Below are 17,198 nucleotides of genomic sequence, written 5' to 3'. Positions count from 1 at the left end.
AACCAGAATTATCCCAGGTTTAAAAGGAGTATCGTATGCAGACAGGCTAAAAGAATTGAATCTATTCAGTCTTGAACAAAGAAGATACGCGGTGATCTGATTCAAGCATTCAAAATTCTAAAAGGTATTGACAATGAGGACCCAGGGAACTTTTTTGACCTGAAAAAAGAAACAAGGACCAGGGGTCACAAATGGAGATTAGATCCAGTCCAGTGCACATACAAGTGCTCAAAAATAATAATAATAATATTAATAATAATAATAATAAAAACAAAAGGCGTAAGGAAAAGGGAAAATAAAACACAGTAATAAAACTACAAAATAAAGGTGCTGCACTTGGCAGCGTTACCCCGACCGTCGCTATCCGTACTGCCAGAGAAAGCCAACACACCCTCTTCCCCACCTCTCCGAGTCACTGCCATGACTGACAGGCGGATCTACGAGGCTGCTGCCCCCTTCCTGTAGTACCATGCATGTGCCAGACAGTCAGCACAGATCTTGCCCCCGTTACAAGCACATGTGGCGCGTAACGGCCATTTGCGAAGTGCATAACCCACTGCACGATGCGCAAACCTTTTGAAATTCTGTGCCTAAGTCTTTAATAGAAAAGGGCAATGAGTTCCACAGTTTTACCTTTGCAAGGCAAAAAAGGCCAGCGTCAGAGGTGCGCAGAGGTATATATGGGGACAGAATCACTCTGTAATCTGGTGTTAAACCAGTTCGTCCTTTACACAGTGCCTATAGAAAGTCTACAACCCCTTGAACTTTTTTCACATTTTGTTGTGTCAGTGCCTCAGAGTTTCATGCATTTAAATGAGGAGTTTTTTGCACTTATCTACACACCATACTCCACACTGTTAAGGGGAAAAAAAAAATTATATATTAAAAATACAAAACTAAAAGATCATAATTGGATAAGTCTCCACCCCCCTGAGTTAATACTTGGTGGAAGCACCTTTGGCAGCAATTACAGCTGTGAGTCTGTTGGGATAGGTCTCTACCAACTTTGCACACCTAGATTTGGCAATATTTACAAAACTGTTCAAGCTCTGTCAAGTTCTTTGGGGAGCGTTGATGGACAGCAATCTTCAAGTTATGCCACAAATTTCCAATTGGATTTAGGTCAGGGCTCTGACTGGGCCACTCAAGGACATTTACCTTTTTGTTCCTTAGCCTCTCCAGTGTAGCTTTGGCTGTGTGCTTTGGGTCGTTGTCATGCTGAAAGGTGAACTTCCGTCCCAGTTTCAGGTTTCTTGCAGAGGGCAGCAGGTTTTCCTCAAGGACTTCTCTGTACTTTGCTCCATTCATTTACCCTTCTATTCTAACAAGTGCCCCAGTCCCTGCCAATGAGAAACATCCCCATAATATGATGCTGCCACTACCATGCTTCACAGTAGGGATGGTGTTCTTTGGGTGATGTGCTGTGTTGGGTTTGCAGCAAACATAACCCTTTGCATTTAGGCCAAAAAGTTCCATTTTAGTTTCGTCAGACCACAAAACTTTTTGCCACATGGCTAAAGAATCTCCTGGGTTTTTTTGCATACTTCAAACGGGATTCAAGGTGGGCTTTCTTGAGTAATGGCTTCCTTCTTGCCACCCTACCATACAGGCCAGATTTGTGGAGTGCTTGGGATATTATTGTCACATGCACACTTTTTGACCAGTCTTGGCCATAAAAGCCTGTAGCTCTTGCAAAGTTTGCATTGGCCTCTTGGTAGCCTCTCTGACCAGTCTCCTTCTTGCTCGGTCATCCACTTTGGAGGGACGGCCTGATCTAGGCAGGGTCTTGGTGGTGCCATACACGTTCCACTTCCTAATAATCGTCTTGACCGTGCTCCAAGGGATATTCAAGGCCTTTTTTCATCCCCTGATCTGTGCCTTTCAACAACTTTGAGTTCTTTTGAAAGCGCCTTGGTGCTCATGGTTGAGTCTTTCCTTTGAAATGCACTACCCAGCAGAGGGAACCTACAGGAACTGCTGAATTTATCCTGAAATCATGTGAATCACTACAATTTAACACAGGTGGAGGTAACTTAACTTGGTGTGTGATTTTCTTTTTTTTTTTTTTTTTTTAATTTAGTGGTCGCCAATTATTTTTATTATTTTCTCCCCAATTTAGTAATGTCCAATTATTTTTAGGCTCAGCCCACCACTACCACCCCTGTGCTGACTCGGGAGTGGTGAAGACGAACACACGCTGTCCTCCGAAGCGTGTGCCGTCAGCCGACTGCTTTTTTACACACTGCAGACTCACCATTCAGCCACCCAGAGCTACAGCGTCGGAGGACAACGCAGCCCTGGACAGCTTACAGGCAAGCCCAGAGGCTCCCGGCCAGACTACAGGGGTTGCTGGTGCACGGTGAGCCGAGGACACCCTGGCCGACCTAGCCCTCCCTCCCCGGGCGGTGCTCGGCCAATTGAGCGCCACCCCCTGGGAGCTCCCGTCCTCGGTCGGCAAAGGAATAGTCTGGACTCGAACTTGCGACGTCCAGACTATAGGGCGCATCCTGCACTCCACGAGGAGCACCTTTACTGGATGCGCCACTCGGGAGCCCTCTGATGTGTGATTTTGAAGGCGATTGGTTACACCTGAGCTAATTTAGGATTGCTATTACAAGGGGGGTGGACACTTATCCAACCAAGCTATTTCAGTTTTTATTTTTAATTAATTTTCTACAAATTTCTATAATATTTTTTTTCACTTGGAAGTTGTGGGGGTAGGATGTGTAGATACATGAAAAAAATATATATATATTAAAATGCATTTTAATTCCAGGCTATAAGGCAACAAAAGGTGACAATTTTGAAAGGGGGTGTAGACTTTCTATAGGCACTGTATGTCAATAGTACGATTTTAAAATACATTTAAAAATGCACCGGAAGCCAGTGCAGTAAGGCCAAGACAGGAGTTATATGATCCTGTTTCATATATACAATGTGTGAATCATTTGCTCTAAACAAAATCAGTCTTCCTGTAAAATCCTCTAACTGTTTGAAACCTGTATACTACAATATCGTTGCACAAAAATTATAAATAACATTTACTTACAGCTGCAATCATGATGGCATTATCCAAGAAGCCAAATCCCACAAAAGGAATTGCATTGTGTAGAAGTACTGAAACAAAAGAGAAAGGCAAATCAGAAGTTAATAATCAGAACAATCTGAAAAGCTTGGCTTTTTCAATATGTTGTTCATTGCCACTATCAGATTTGTACTGTTTCTCATCAATATTCATTTTATGCTGAAGTATTTATTTACTTCAGTGGTTAGCTATTTTTTGTATGCAATATAAATATATTGACCTGCTAGCTTGGACTGCAATACAACTGCACTGTCATGTTGACTCAGTGGGACCTAAGGTAATTATCTTCCAAAATGGAGCAAGAATGCAAAAAAGTACATATGAAAATGCAAGTGTGAAATAAGTATCAAACAGAAAGCCAAACAAATGAACCTCTATATTCCCCCCAGATTCCTTTAAATGATTTCCAAAATTGCATGGTAAAAAGTTCTCATCTTTTACAGCATATAAATTAGATACTGCCTTTGTACTCAATTGCCTCCTCTGAAGATCTGGCCCAGATGAGTCTATCCTTACAAACAAATAACTGCTATTATAGAACCAGTTTAATGTGATTGCCCCTGATGCATCACCTTTTCTTAAAAAGCCCTACATATTTTTTATACTTTTACTGTGGAAACTCACTTACTCACAACTATGCACAAGCCAGGGAGTGGACCCTATGTTCTTATGTTCTTTCTTATGTTCTTAAAGCACAGTCGGTCCTAGGAGGGTTGACGGACTTGGACACTTGTGTTGTTATGATTGTAAAGTTAAAGCTTTAGACATTAAGATGATATGACCTATTTGAATAGACTAAATATTGGAAAAAAGAAAAGAAAAAAGTGCTTGATTATGATTTAATGGTTACAATGTTTCATATTCATACCACAAAATACGTTCTTCTAGTATATTCACACTTCAGACTTACCCTAACTTTTTTATTTTTAGTATGTCTGACCCACACCACACTCTGGTGGGTGTCTCTCTGGGGTCTATTCATAAAGGGTTAACACCTTTCAAAATGAGAAAACAGGAGTACATGATCGGATTTCGTCCATAGCCGCCTATTTAACAACAGATGCTATTCATAAGAGATCATTCAGATGCGTCGGTAAGCCCCAACGATTTTCATCTATGAAGGCATGTTTTTAACAAATTGAGAGAAAGGTTAATAATTACCTCATTAGCATAAAGTTTTCATTGGTCCTGAGCGTCAACCTGCTAGTCATAAGATTAATTGACAGCAAAATGCTGTTGTGTCAGAGTGGGTTATAATATCATTCTGCATATGAAATTAACAGAAATTGAATATATAGAGAGGGATCCCAAGCCATTCTCTGTATCTAGGTGGTTTCTGGTCACAAACTCCCCCACTGACAAAAAATGCATTTAAAAAGAGTTGTAAACTTACTGCTGGACAAGTGTTTTTTATCTTTCCCTATCATTGAATGAATCATTTAGACGCTGGCAGTATCTTGCACAACGCAAGCCAGACAGTTTTGAGTATGCTTTGACACCTCGGACAGAGAACACTACCCTTCATAAATAGAGCCAACAGGGGTCTAAACGACGGACCAATTGAGAACAATGGGCTCTCTCTGAATGAGAACAACCAATGAGAAATACCCCACGTAGACTTGGGCACAGCCCAAAATAACCAAACTAACCAATCACAGGGTGGAAGTGAGAATCACAAAACCAGCCGCGCGACTTTCAAAGGATGTGCTGCTCATGCGCGCTCTCCACACACGAAACAAGTCTTTGAACTTTGACAATCAGAAGGAATGCTGAGGGAGAAATGGAAGCTGAACAGTTCTGAAGAAAGTTGCTGAAGTCATGGGAGCATAATTGCTCAAATTCACAGAAGGCAAGGAAGAACCAATGTTCTGAATAACGGCTAATCTTCTGAGGAAGTGCCCTGCCGTCTGTCCTACGAGACCGAATCAGTAAACGGGATACTGCATTAATCGGGAAGTGGGTCTTTGTTTCCAGCTGCATGAAACAAACTGAAGCGAAGCCATCAGTTATGCTTTTGGAAGATCCAGAGAGAACTGCAACAAGAACACTTCTACAAACTATATACCTTTTCAATTGCAACACATTATCTGAACTGAGTTACGTCTGATCAACTGAACTATTCCCAGTTGGAAAACTGTCGACAACAAAGATAATGTTGCAAGACTTGGAGATCAACAAGCTGATCTCCATTTGAAAATAACTATTTGTTTATTTGCGAGCCTACACAATAAAATGCGTACGGCAAAGTACCATCTTTCATTGGAATTTCAGATCGATAGAGCTGCAGTATTCATCTACAAAGATTTTTTTATACTTCTTTATATGGAAATCAATAAGTATTCAAAATATCTAATATTAAATACTTTGTTAGTGGATAAACTGTTCTAGGAATAGAATATAACTTCCTGTTTAGAGTGTGTAAGAAATGTATTATGTTTGTTGAAATGTGCAACTCAAAGGAGTTGCCTCGTAAATGCAGAGAATTTGATCATTGCCCCATTTCTGCGTTAAATTGAACATACAATCAACTGAGGTTGATAACATATTATTAGTTTGGTACATCAAGTCTAAACTAAATTAACACAGTAAAACTAATTTTCTAAATTAGGTACTGGAATGTTGGATTTTGTCCTGAATGGTAAGTTGAATTAATTCTCGTGCATATTGACATGATCGATTACAACGAGAAACGAGTATTGAAAATACTAATGCAAAGTAGACACTTTGTGTGATAAGCCGTATTTAATATTAGTATATTAACCATGTTGATGTCATGGTCGTTGTAATCGTTTGACTATGGAATCAATGAACTGTACACTTGACGCATATCTCTAACTAATAGCCTTTCCTTTCTGTAATATTAGATTAGTTGTGCACCACTTTTTATTCTTAAATAAACTATTGCTTTATATTTCTGACACGTGTGATTGTCGGTTATTGCCAAAGGAATCCGAGTTCTACATGGTCCAGAACTTAAATATGGTCTCATTTCTTACATTTTGATGTTCTTAACAGGGCAACTAGAGACTAATTTACATTTAAATAAATCGTATACCTAATTCACTACAATGCTGTCGATAACTAGGAGTTATTTAAACGCTTTCTACAGTTAAATCTAAACTAACGGCAGCTTTGGCAGACTAATTTTTTAAAGACATATTTTATTACTACACTTGCTCTGTTATACAGTTTTTACATACACTGCCCATTTTGAAAAAAGAAAATCTGTAGCTTTATATGAAGGAAAATGTTTAATATAATACAGTGCCTTGCAAAAGTATTCAGACCCCTGACCAATTCTCTCATATTACTGAATTACAAATGGTACATTGAAATTTCGTTCTGTTTGATATTTTATTTTAAAACACTGAAACTCAAAATCAGTTATTGTAAGTTGACATTGGTTTTATGTTGGGAAATATTGTTAAGAAAAATAAAAAACTGAAATATCTTGCTTGCATAAGTATTCAACCCCTGTGCTGTGGAAGCTCCCAATTTACACCGATGAAAGAAATTGCCCTAACGAGGACACAATTACCTTACCATTGGCCTCCACTTGTGAACCATTAAAGTTGCTGTCACATTTTCTGGATAAAAACCCCACTATTGAAGGATCATTGGTCAGGCTGTGAATCTGAAGGAAAATGAAGACCAAAGAGCATTCTACAGAAGTTCTACAGATAAAGTAATACAAATGCATAGATTAGGGAAAGGGTACAGAATAATATCCAAGTGTTTGGATATCCCAGTGAGCACAGTTGGATCAATAATCAGGAAGTGGAAGCTGCATCACACCACCCAGGCACTGCCAAGAAAAGGCCGTCCCTCAAAACTCAGCGCTCAAACAAGGAGGAGAATTGTGAGAGAAGCCACAGAGAGGCCAACAATCACTTTGAAGGAGCTACAGAGTTCAGTGGCTGGGAGTGGAGTAATGGTGCACCAGTCAACCATATCAAGAGCTCTGCATAACACTGGCCTGTATGGGAGGGTGGCAAGAAAGAAGCTGTTACTCAAAAAGTACCATCTGAAAGCACGTCTGGAGTTTGCCAGAAAGCATGAGAGTGACCCAGCTGCGATGTGGGAAAAGGTTTTGTGGTCAGATGAGACCATGATAGAGATTTTTGGCCAAAACTCAAAGTGCTATGTGTGGCGCAAACCTAACACTGCCCATGCCTCAAAACACACCATCCCTACAGTGAAGTATGGTGGTGGCAGCATCATGCTGTGGGGATTCTCATCAGCAGGGACTGGGCATCTTGTTAAAATTGAAGGAAGAATGGATGGAGCAAAACACAGGGAAATACTGCAAGAGAACCTGCTTCAGTCTGCTAAAAAACTGAAGCTTGGGAGGAAATTCACCTTTCAGCAGGACAATGATCCCAAGCACAAGGCCAAAGCAACATTGGAGTGGCTCAAGAACAAAAAGGTGAATGTCCTACAGTGGCCCAGTCAAAGTCCTGATCTCAATCCCATTGAGAATCTGTGGCACTATTTGAAAATTGCGGTCCACAAGCGTCGTCCAACCAACCTGAACAACCTGGAGCAAATCTGCCAAGAAGAATGGGCCAAAATCACTCTGACACTGTGTGCAAAGCTGGTACATACTTACCCCAAAAGACTTAAAGCTGTTATTGCAGCGAAAGGTGGCTCTACCAAATATTAATGTGTGGGGTTGAATACTTATGCAAGCAAGATATTTCAGTTTTTTATTTTTCTTAAAAATATTTCCCAACATAAAACCAATGTCACCTTACAATAATTGACTTTGAGTTTCAGTGTTTTAAAATAGAATATCAAACAGAATGAAATTTCAATGTACCATTTGTAATTCAGTAATATGAGAGAATTGGTCAGGGGTCTGAATACTTTTGCAAGGCACTGTATATACTCACACAAGAACATATTCTCTGGCATAATCATTTTGAAACAGCACTGTGAAGCAGAGAGGAGAGCAAGTGAGAGACTGAGAATAGACAGTTCTTTTATTATTATTATTTCTTTGACGTGATCCATGGTTGATAGTGGTCATTTTCTTTTTATTTATTTTACCTGTGTTCACAATAAATAGTTTGGACCTCCTGTGTGAACCTGTTTATTTTCACGGAGCGTTACAATATACAGTAAACCAGTGCTGCTGATGCAGTCGGTAGGAAATTTGGGCTTGCTTGGTATCAGTACGAGGCTCGATCAGTGTTGGAAAGGGAGTCTTTTTTTTTTCCCCCTGCACCACAAAACGATCCATTTTGTGTAGAGTGTGCAATACAGCGTGAAACTTTCACAGATTCATAAACTTGCCTGTGATTGATTCCCTGCTTTAAGCAGGGTTTATTATTATTATTATTATTATTATTATTATTATTATTATTATTATTCGAATTACAGTATTATTCAAATGTCCTCCTACAGTGCTTTTTGTTTAGTTTTTTTTGGTCCTGCAGTTAAGAATGGAAATCTTATGTGTGCGTATGGAAATGTGTGTACCAGTGTTGCCAAACAAAAAGAAAAATACAAAGCATTTATTTAAAAAATACTTTTTTTTCTAAATTATGACATGTCCTGAATTTTTGGCAGACGTGATAGGGGCATCAGAATCAGGCTTTGCAAACTGCCAGTGACTGGCAGCTGCAGACTTGGGTTTCGATAGTAGGCTACTGTCGGTGGATTCCGTTTTTCTTTTTGCAACAGCTACCGACGCCACCCAGGGAACATTAATAATGCTCATGATATCATCAAAAAGAGGAGGATTTCCGTTTTTGAATGACTGTATACCCATTCATAAAGTGCTTTGCGACAGTTGCCCGTTTGCTCAGATCAATTTATGAATAGCAATATGGACGACTTTCATTAGTTTTAAATGAAATTCGTTTTATTACGGCAGTCAGCAAATACTTTTATGAATACAGCCCTCTGTCTCTACACTTCTCTCTAGACACATTTTTAACCTGTTGTGATCTTTACTAAAGAGTAAAAGAAACATTGAGTAAATTTACAAATTTCTACAAATTTATTTCAAATAAAGGTAAATGTTTGATTTTGTTGGAGAGGGGGAGTAATTTGCTATATGACTTTTTACATATACTGGATTCTGTCAAGTTAGCACCCCGGTTTGAACGATCAATATCGATCCTCATTGAACTTCTGTTCAATGAGGATCAAAAGCTTCACGCAGATTGCCTTAAATTCACTGGGTGTATCAGTGCGCATTCAAGCAGGCTATACATTTGGTTAAAAACTGTGTCACATCACATCGAATACATTTTATCCATGTAACACAATGAAATTGGAAATACTGACCCCATATTATCAGTAAGAGCTTCTTGATGAGCGATCCCAAGAGAAATAACAGTAATCGAGCATTCATTTAAAATATATATTTTTTTTTAATTATGACGTAGCAGCACTAAGCGAGCGTTTTTGAGAATGTACCAGGTACATCCAATAGCAAGGGGTTAAACATGTCAATAAGTCATTTATTGCTGACCTCACCTTAAGAGGCACTCCGCAATTTTACTGCACAGCTTGCGTTCATATGTTATCAAGCTTCTTGCACTTCATTGGTTCCCGGCATCTCAATGGTGAATTGTTAATATAGTGCAAGCGGTAGCTAGAGAATGGGTCATACAAATACCGGAACGGCTAATTGTAGGCTGCCTGGGAATTGCCAGAAACACATGACCAAAAATTATGGGTTCTCAATAAAAAAAAGTTAAAATAATAATAATTATTATTATTATTATTATTATTATTATTATTATTATTAAGTACGGTTGAGTCCACTCACTTGTAATGTCTGTTTCTGACTGGTGAACAAGCAACTGGATTCTTGATCTTCGGGATTTCTTGGTGCTGTCTTAGCCCCCCTTTTGGAAGATAAGTCTATATACAACGGTAGCCAAAACGTATAAAATTATGAAATATGGCACGGTACTCTCTGCAATAATAGTCATGCGATATGCAGTTTAGTTAACCTGTTCTGCATCTTCTGCACGCTAGAGGTCGTTATCTGACTAGAAACTGTTTTGTCACAGATTACTACTGAAATAGTGTTTCAACAGCAGGTGTCACATGCTGAAGCTCGCGAATACCAAGAGCATATATTGAGTTAGTCATTTTTATTCTGTACGATTGCGTTAACAGCTCGAATATCCTGAAGCCTACATATATCAAGAAGTTAAGTAATGCTTTTGCTGAAGAGATGGATAAATGCAGCAAGCTCCTGCCCAAATGAAAATAGTTATGGTGATATTATATAAATGAACCATAGAGGCTGAGTCAATGGGTGTTCTGGGGTTAGAGCATGCACAGGGAAAAAACAGGGGATAAGGAGCATCTGCTAGAAATTTTGTCTAATAGTAAAAAAATAAATTGCTGTTAAAATGTTATGCACACCAACAGCAAGCAGAGCAAATAAATACAATAATGCAACCTGCAGTAGTTGTAAATACACGTTCATCATTTATTTTACCTTACCATTGATCTGTGTGCACGTTTAACCCTTCAAGGGCAAAACATTTTTCAGTGGATGCTCCCCCAGGACCAGATTTTTTTGGCTGTATTTGACTCTTTCTATAAAAATTCACTAAAAATCTATTTTTTTACAGTAGAATCTTGGAATTGGTGTCCTATTTTCAGAACACACCAGGGAACATTACTAAAGTGTAATACAAACTTATGGAAACTATAATAAGATCCAAAATGGAAAATGACCTATATGGTAACAGTATCCTGGGAGACAGTCAGCATGGTTTTAGGAAAGGGAGATCGTGTCTAACCTGCTTGATTTTTTTGAGGATACAGCATCGACAATGGATAATTGTAAAGCACATGACATGATTTATTTAGATTTCCAGAAAGCTTTTGACAAAGTCCAGCATAAAAGATTAATTCTCAAACTGAAAGCAGGAGGGATTCAAGGAAATGCATGCAGATGGATTAGGGAGTGGCTAAAATGTAGAAAACAGAAAGTACTGATTAGAAGAGAAACTTCAAAATGTAGCAAGGTAACCAGTAGAGTACCACAGGGATCAGTATTAGGTCCTTTGCTATTCCTAATCTACATTAATGACTTTGATTTTGGTATAGTAAATTTGCATACAACACAAAAACAGGAAGAGTGGCAAACACCGTTGCAGCAGCAAGGGTCATTCAAAATGATCTAGACAGCATTCAGAACTGGGCAGACACATGGCAAATGACATTTAATAGAGAAGAGTGTAAGGTACTGCACGCAGGCAATAAAAATGTCCATTATAAATACCATATGGGAGACACTGAAATTGAAGGAATCCATGAAAAAGACCTAGGAATTATGTTGACTCAAAATGCTCCTATATAGTAGAAAGTGTTGCATTTAAATCAAGGGAAGTAATGTTAAAACTTTACAATGCATTAGTAAGACCTCATCTAGTATATTGTGGTCAGTTCTGGGCACCTCACTACAAAAAAGATATTGCTGCTCTAGAAAGAGTGCAAAGAAGAGCAACCAGAATTATTCCTGGTTTAAAAGGAATGTCATATGCACACAGGCTGAAAGAATTGAATCTATTCAGTCTTGAACAAAGAAGACTATGCGGTGATCCGATTCAAGCATTCAAAATTCTAAAAGGTATTGACAATGTCGACCCAGGGGACTTTTTCAACCTGAAAAAAGAAACAAGGACCAGGGGTCACAAATGGAGATTATATAAAGGGGCATTCAGAACTGTAATTAGGAGGCACTATTTTACACAGAGAATAGTAAGGGTCTGGAACCAACACCCCAGTAATGTTGTTGAAGCTGACACCCTGGGATCCTTCAAGAAGCTGCTTGATGAGATTCTGGGATCAATAAGTTACTAACAACCAAACGAGCAAGATGGGCCGAATGGCCTCCTCTCGTTTGTAAACTTTCTTATGTTCTTCTTATGTTCTTAATATACCCGATATGTGGCACTCAAGCGCGGACATAGTGTGGGGCCAACATAATGACCTGTCACTAGTGCACGCTTGGGGACATGTCCGGTCCATTGAACTTAAGGATGTTGACGGCACTGGGGCGCTAGTATTTCTGCACTTCAGTATCAAGGGGCAATTACTGTATAGGGCAAACCTAGCCGCGGGCACAGGACAGCCTGTAACACAATTATTGGTTCCCCCGTTTTGTCAGCCCAAGGTCATGAGGCTGGCGCATGATATTATTATTATTATTTATTTCTTAGCAGACGCCCTTATCCAGGGCGACTTACAATTGTTACAAGATATCACATTATACATTATTTCACATTATACAGATATCACATTATTTATTTATTTATTTTTACATACAATTACCCATTTATACAGTTGGGTTTTTACTGGAGCAATGTAGGTGAAGTACCTTGCTCAAGGGTACAACAGCAGTGTCCCCCACTGGGGATTGAACCCACAACCCTCCGGTCAAGAGTCCAGAGCCCTAACCACTACTCCACACTGCTGCCCTTTTGATGGGCACCTCAGAGCTGACAAAACAAGGCAACGGATATTGGCTCGATTCTATTGGGTAGGACTTCATACTGATGTGTCGAAATATGTAACCACATGCCCAGACTGCCAGCGAGTAGCGCCGGGTCGAGTGCACCCCGCCCCTTTGGTTCCACTGCCGATTATTTCCACCCTCTTGAACGCATTGCAATGGACCCTTTGCTACCTTCTGATTCCGGGTATACTCATAGATTAGTGGTGGTAGATTACGCTATTGCCAAGTTCGATGCGTACCCTATGCCTCGGGTTGACGAACTTCTAGATAGACTGGGAAAAGCGACGTTTATCTCTATTCTGGACCTGACAAAGGGATACTGGCAGATCCTCTTAACCCGCAGTTCTAGTGAGAAAAACGTATTTTCAACCTGAAGGGCTGTTTAATTTAAAAACCATGCCATTTGGGATACATGGTGCGCCTGCTGCCTTTCAGAGATTGATGGACCAGGTTTTACGCCCACATCCTGAATATGCAGCAGTGTATATTGATGACGTGGTTATTTACAGAACCACCTGGCAAGAGCATTTGGCTAGGGTTACAGCCGTCCTTCAGTCTCAAGGGTAGCCCAGCTGACAGCTAACTTGGGAAAATGCGTGTTTGCCAAAACAGAGACTCAATATTTGGGATTTTTAGTGGGGAATGGAAGGGTGAAACCCATGGTCATCAAAATCCTGGCTTTGGTAGACACGATGATCCCCAAAACCAAGACTCAGGTGAGGTCGCTACTGAGATTAGCCAGGTTATTACCGCCGCTTTATCCCCGACTATGCCACAGTGGTTAACCCTTTAGTCGACCTCATCAAAAAGAGTGCACCAAATTTAATTAAATGGTCAGTAGAGTGTCAGGGGGCGTTTGATACTATTAAGCAAAGACTCTGCCAGGCCCCCACTCTCATCACACCTGATTTCACCAAGAGATTCATCATCCACACGGATACTTCGGATGTGGGTTTGGGTGCGGTGTTGTCCCAAAAGGCTGACGGAGTAGAACACCCGATATTGTCTATCAGTAAAAAGATGCTCCCTCGGGAGCGCAACTACTCCATGGTCGAAAAGGGGTGTTTGGCCATTAAATGGGCTACTCACTCCTTACGATACTACCTGCTGGGACATTAATTTGATCTTGTCACAACCACTCCCCACTCAAGTGGTTGAAGGATAGCAATGCCCGAATAACTTGGTGGTATCTTGGGGGTATTGCAGCCCTTCATGTACCACATGGTACATCGTGCAGGGAAAGACCACAAAAATGCAGATCATTTTTCCCGGGAGGGGGAGTAATGGGAAAGGCAGATTAAGCCGAATGTTCAGTCGGCTCCACTCCGAGCGGTGGGATATGTGACAGGAAGACAATGATTCTTGGTGGTAAATTTCCCTCCCGACCTGTGAGAGCGCTAAGTAACAGGAACAGAGTACCCTGGACTGTTTGGCCTGACACTTCATTTCTAGGGTTAAAAGGAAGTCAGTCATTTAAAAAGGGGGCAAAGCTTCGGTGCATTAACTCATCGACCCGGAAGGGAAATGATGTGGCAGCCATGGATTGGAGGAGCGGCTGCAATCGTTTACCAAGGGGTCATGTGTGATGGTATAGTAGGGGATGAAGGGACGTAATCTGTTCTTTCATTTTGGTTAGAAAACAACCTGGAAGGACCTATGTTTTGTGTGGAGAAAATCGTGAGTGTTTTGTTTGTTTATTGTTTATTTTAGGGTACAAGAGGACTGGCCCAGAATAGTGCATTTTTCTGGTTTGGTGAAAAAATATGAATCTGTTCCTGAGTTATAGGGATTTGAAATGTTGGTTCTGAGCATGCTCAGTACAGCTTTTGCAGTTAGTTTGATCTCGAAAAAGGAATTGACCTCATGACAAAATATGCTTTTTTCGTGAGGATCTAGTCTTCTTTCGTCAGAAAAAAAATCTTTGTTCGTGAGGCAGACATTTTGATAAACTGAAACTGCCTGAAAATCATGTATCTTTAGTAAACAATGACATATCTGTACGTAATTGGGACTCCATAAGATTATGTAACATTGTCTTTTCATTTTGTGAGTAAGAAATGTGTTTATTTTATCTTTTAAAATCTTTTTTCGCAACTCGCCTCACAAAAAAGGAATTCCTTTAAACAAAAGCAGATGTTCTGGTGAAGTACTCTTGCGAAAATATAATTTAGAATTTAATTTCTTTTGTCATGAGGGGGATCTTCTTTCATGAGATTATTTTGTTCTCGCGAAAAAAGATGTACTTTTGTACTAAGATTGTGGACAGCTACTGTCGAGTCCTCAGGAGAGATTTGCCCGAGACAGACAGCACTTCCTGGTCCAACATTCCAATTTTCCCTTTCTGGTCCAATGTCAGAACATTATCAAAAAGACGTAAAAAATAGGTCTCTCGTCGTTTTTCTCCGGAAATGGCCGAGTGAGACCGATAGGAGCCGAGAGAAGCCAAAAAAAAAAGTGCCGTATCTCATGAATACAGATAGCCCCGGCACCACATCAAAATTCCATACTTTTTCCATTCTTTTTCTAGACTTCCATATGTTTTAGTTAGTTTCTACTAGTTTTTCAATAGTTATCCACATTGGCGGGCAGTCGCAGAGCATTATAGCTTTTTGATCAAGAGCAGAAGTTGCTCCTGGTTTTCTAAAAGTATTTGTCAGAATCTGGAGGTGCATGTCTAGCAAGAGACAATGCAGGTATGCAAAAGAGAAGTAAGCTACAATCTAAGAAATGTCCAATATTTGAGAACTACGTTGCATTATTTACAAAAATAATATAAAAAGTTGTATACTGCAAGTATACTTATACCAAAATAGGATAGTATTATGTGACCAATAGGATACTAAAACCAGACAATTTTGGCACAAGTATACTTGCAGTATATAACCTTTTTTTTTAAGGGATGAGATTGGATTCTGAGCCAAACTTCTTTATACCATCTGTTAAATGTTGAACACTATGGGAGGTGAAAAATAACACAAATGAAATAACAAATGTGCACGTATTATATATTAAAATGTGCAAGTGTCGTATATTAAACATACAAGTCAAATACTAAATACAGTACACCCTCGCTACAACAACCCTGTTTGGGTCCAAAGCCTTTTGTTCACTATAGTAAAAGGACAATCCAAATGAACAATATAAACTGCAGGAGTAAGTTAAGGAAGTCACCTTGGATAAAGGCATTAGCTAAATTATTAATAATATTAGTACTGTTTTTATTCTTTGAGTTTCTTTATTATTACAGTATTTGCCACTACTACCACTAAGATTGTGAATAAAAGTTGAATTACAAGTACCGTACCTATTTGTGGCGTGCTGCATCGAGTATTCTGGCTTTATCCTATTATTATTATTTGTTTATTTAGCAGACGCTTTTATCCAAGGCGACTTACAGAGACTAGGGTGTGTGGACTATGCATCAGCTGCAGAGTCACTTACAATTACGTCTCACCCGAACGACGGAGCACAAGGAGGTTAAGTGACTGGACCACACAGCCTCCTATATTTAACATCATGTAATCAAAGAAACAGAACGATATTGCAAAAGTCTACCGGAAGCCATAATAGTTGTACAGTGGTATTTAAGGCAAGTTGGATTTCAAAATGCCACATTTTTAAATGTCACAGTTTTTCATTAAGTATGGAAAACTACAAAACTGCAGTTCTGTAGGTTAATGTAGCATTATTTCACAGGCTTCATTCGACTCCATGAAGCAAAATGATTTAATTATATAGGGCATAGCTGTACTGCTAACTCCCTGTATTCTAATAGAAACATTACAACTGTACATGCAATACTTGCAAAATACAATAAGCATAGCCTTGATTTACGATGGTCTGTATGGTATTCGAGATGTTTTTATATATTTGACCCATAATATTAATGTTACAGTTTATTACGTGATGTAACTACTGTTTGGAACTTTTTGTCTAAACAAAATGTCCACAATGCACAAACAGCATCCCTAAATCGTTGTCAGCCAAAAGGCTAAAATCTGTTTATGTTCCACAGTCTTCCTACCTCATAAAATTCCATCAACTTTGAATATTACTAAAAGATGGTCAAAATTCAGTATTAAAAAAAATAATAATAATAAATACATGCTTTTGTGATATTAATTTGTTAAGTTTGTTCATAGAATGATGTTTTTGCTTAGGAGTTGTAAGGAATGCAATTGTACTGTGGGCTGCTTTTTTTTTTTTTATAGAAACATTTTCATACTAACTTTTGTACTTGATAACATTAATTTAAAAATCCAGTTGATGCCTATGATTAATATGTTTTGTGACTAATTTGAACCTATTAATATGTTTCAATATTAACTAAATCGAGTTATTAATCAAATGGAATCATCTTGTTACACAGTTGATTTAGTAAAATGTTTGGATATATATATATATATATATATATATATATATATATATATATATATATATATGTATGTATGTAATTATTTTCAAAAGGTTTTCTTTAGGTTGTGCTGCAGGGGGGGGGGCTAAGATCGCTAAACACTTTGTGTGAATAGCTGAAGAAAAACTAATCGTGTATTATATATAAACCTGTGTCAGTGTAACATATGACATGTTTAATCAAGTTTACAAATATAGCCACTTTTA

The 17,198-nt window shown here is 39.0% G+C and overlaps 1 protein-coding gene across 2 annotated transcripts in view; it reads right to left on the bottom strand.

The window, feature by feature from the left end:
* Nucleotides 1–17,198, bottom strand: part of tmem65 (transmembrane protein 65) — a 100,696-nt gene that overhangs the window by 33,993 nt on the left and 49,505 nt on the right. For both annotated transcript variants that reach the window (XM_034058544.2, XM_034058542.2), the window contains one exon: nt 3,050–3,117. In XM_034058544.2, coding sequence (XP_033914435.1) covers nt 3,050–3,117 — 68 coding nt within the window. The remainder of the gene's footprint in view (nt 1–3,049; nt 3,118–17,198) is intronic.

The sequence above is a fragment of the Acipenser ruthenus genome, chromosome 3 (assembly GCF_902713425.1).
Source record: "Acipenser ruthenus chromosome 3, fAciRut3.2 maternal haplotype, whole genome shotgun sequence".
Lineage (NCBI taxonomy): Eukaryota > Metazoa > Chordata > Actinopteri > Acipenseriformes > Acipenseridae > Acipenser > Acipenser ruthenus.
Note: the sequence above shows the minus strand (reverse complement) of the source record. Positions and strands in the feature narration are given on the sequence as shown.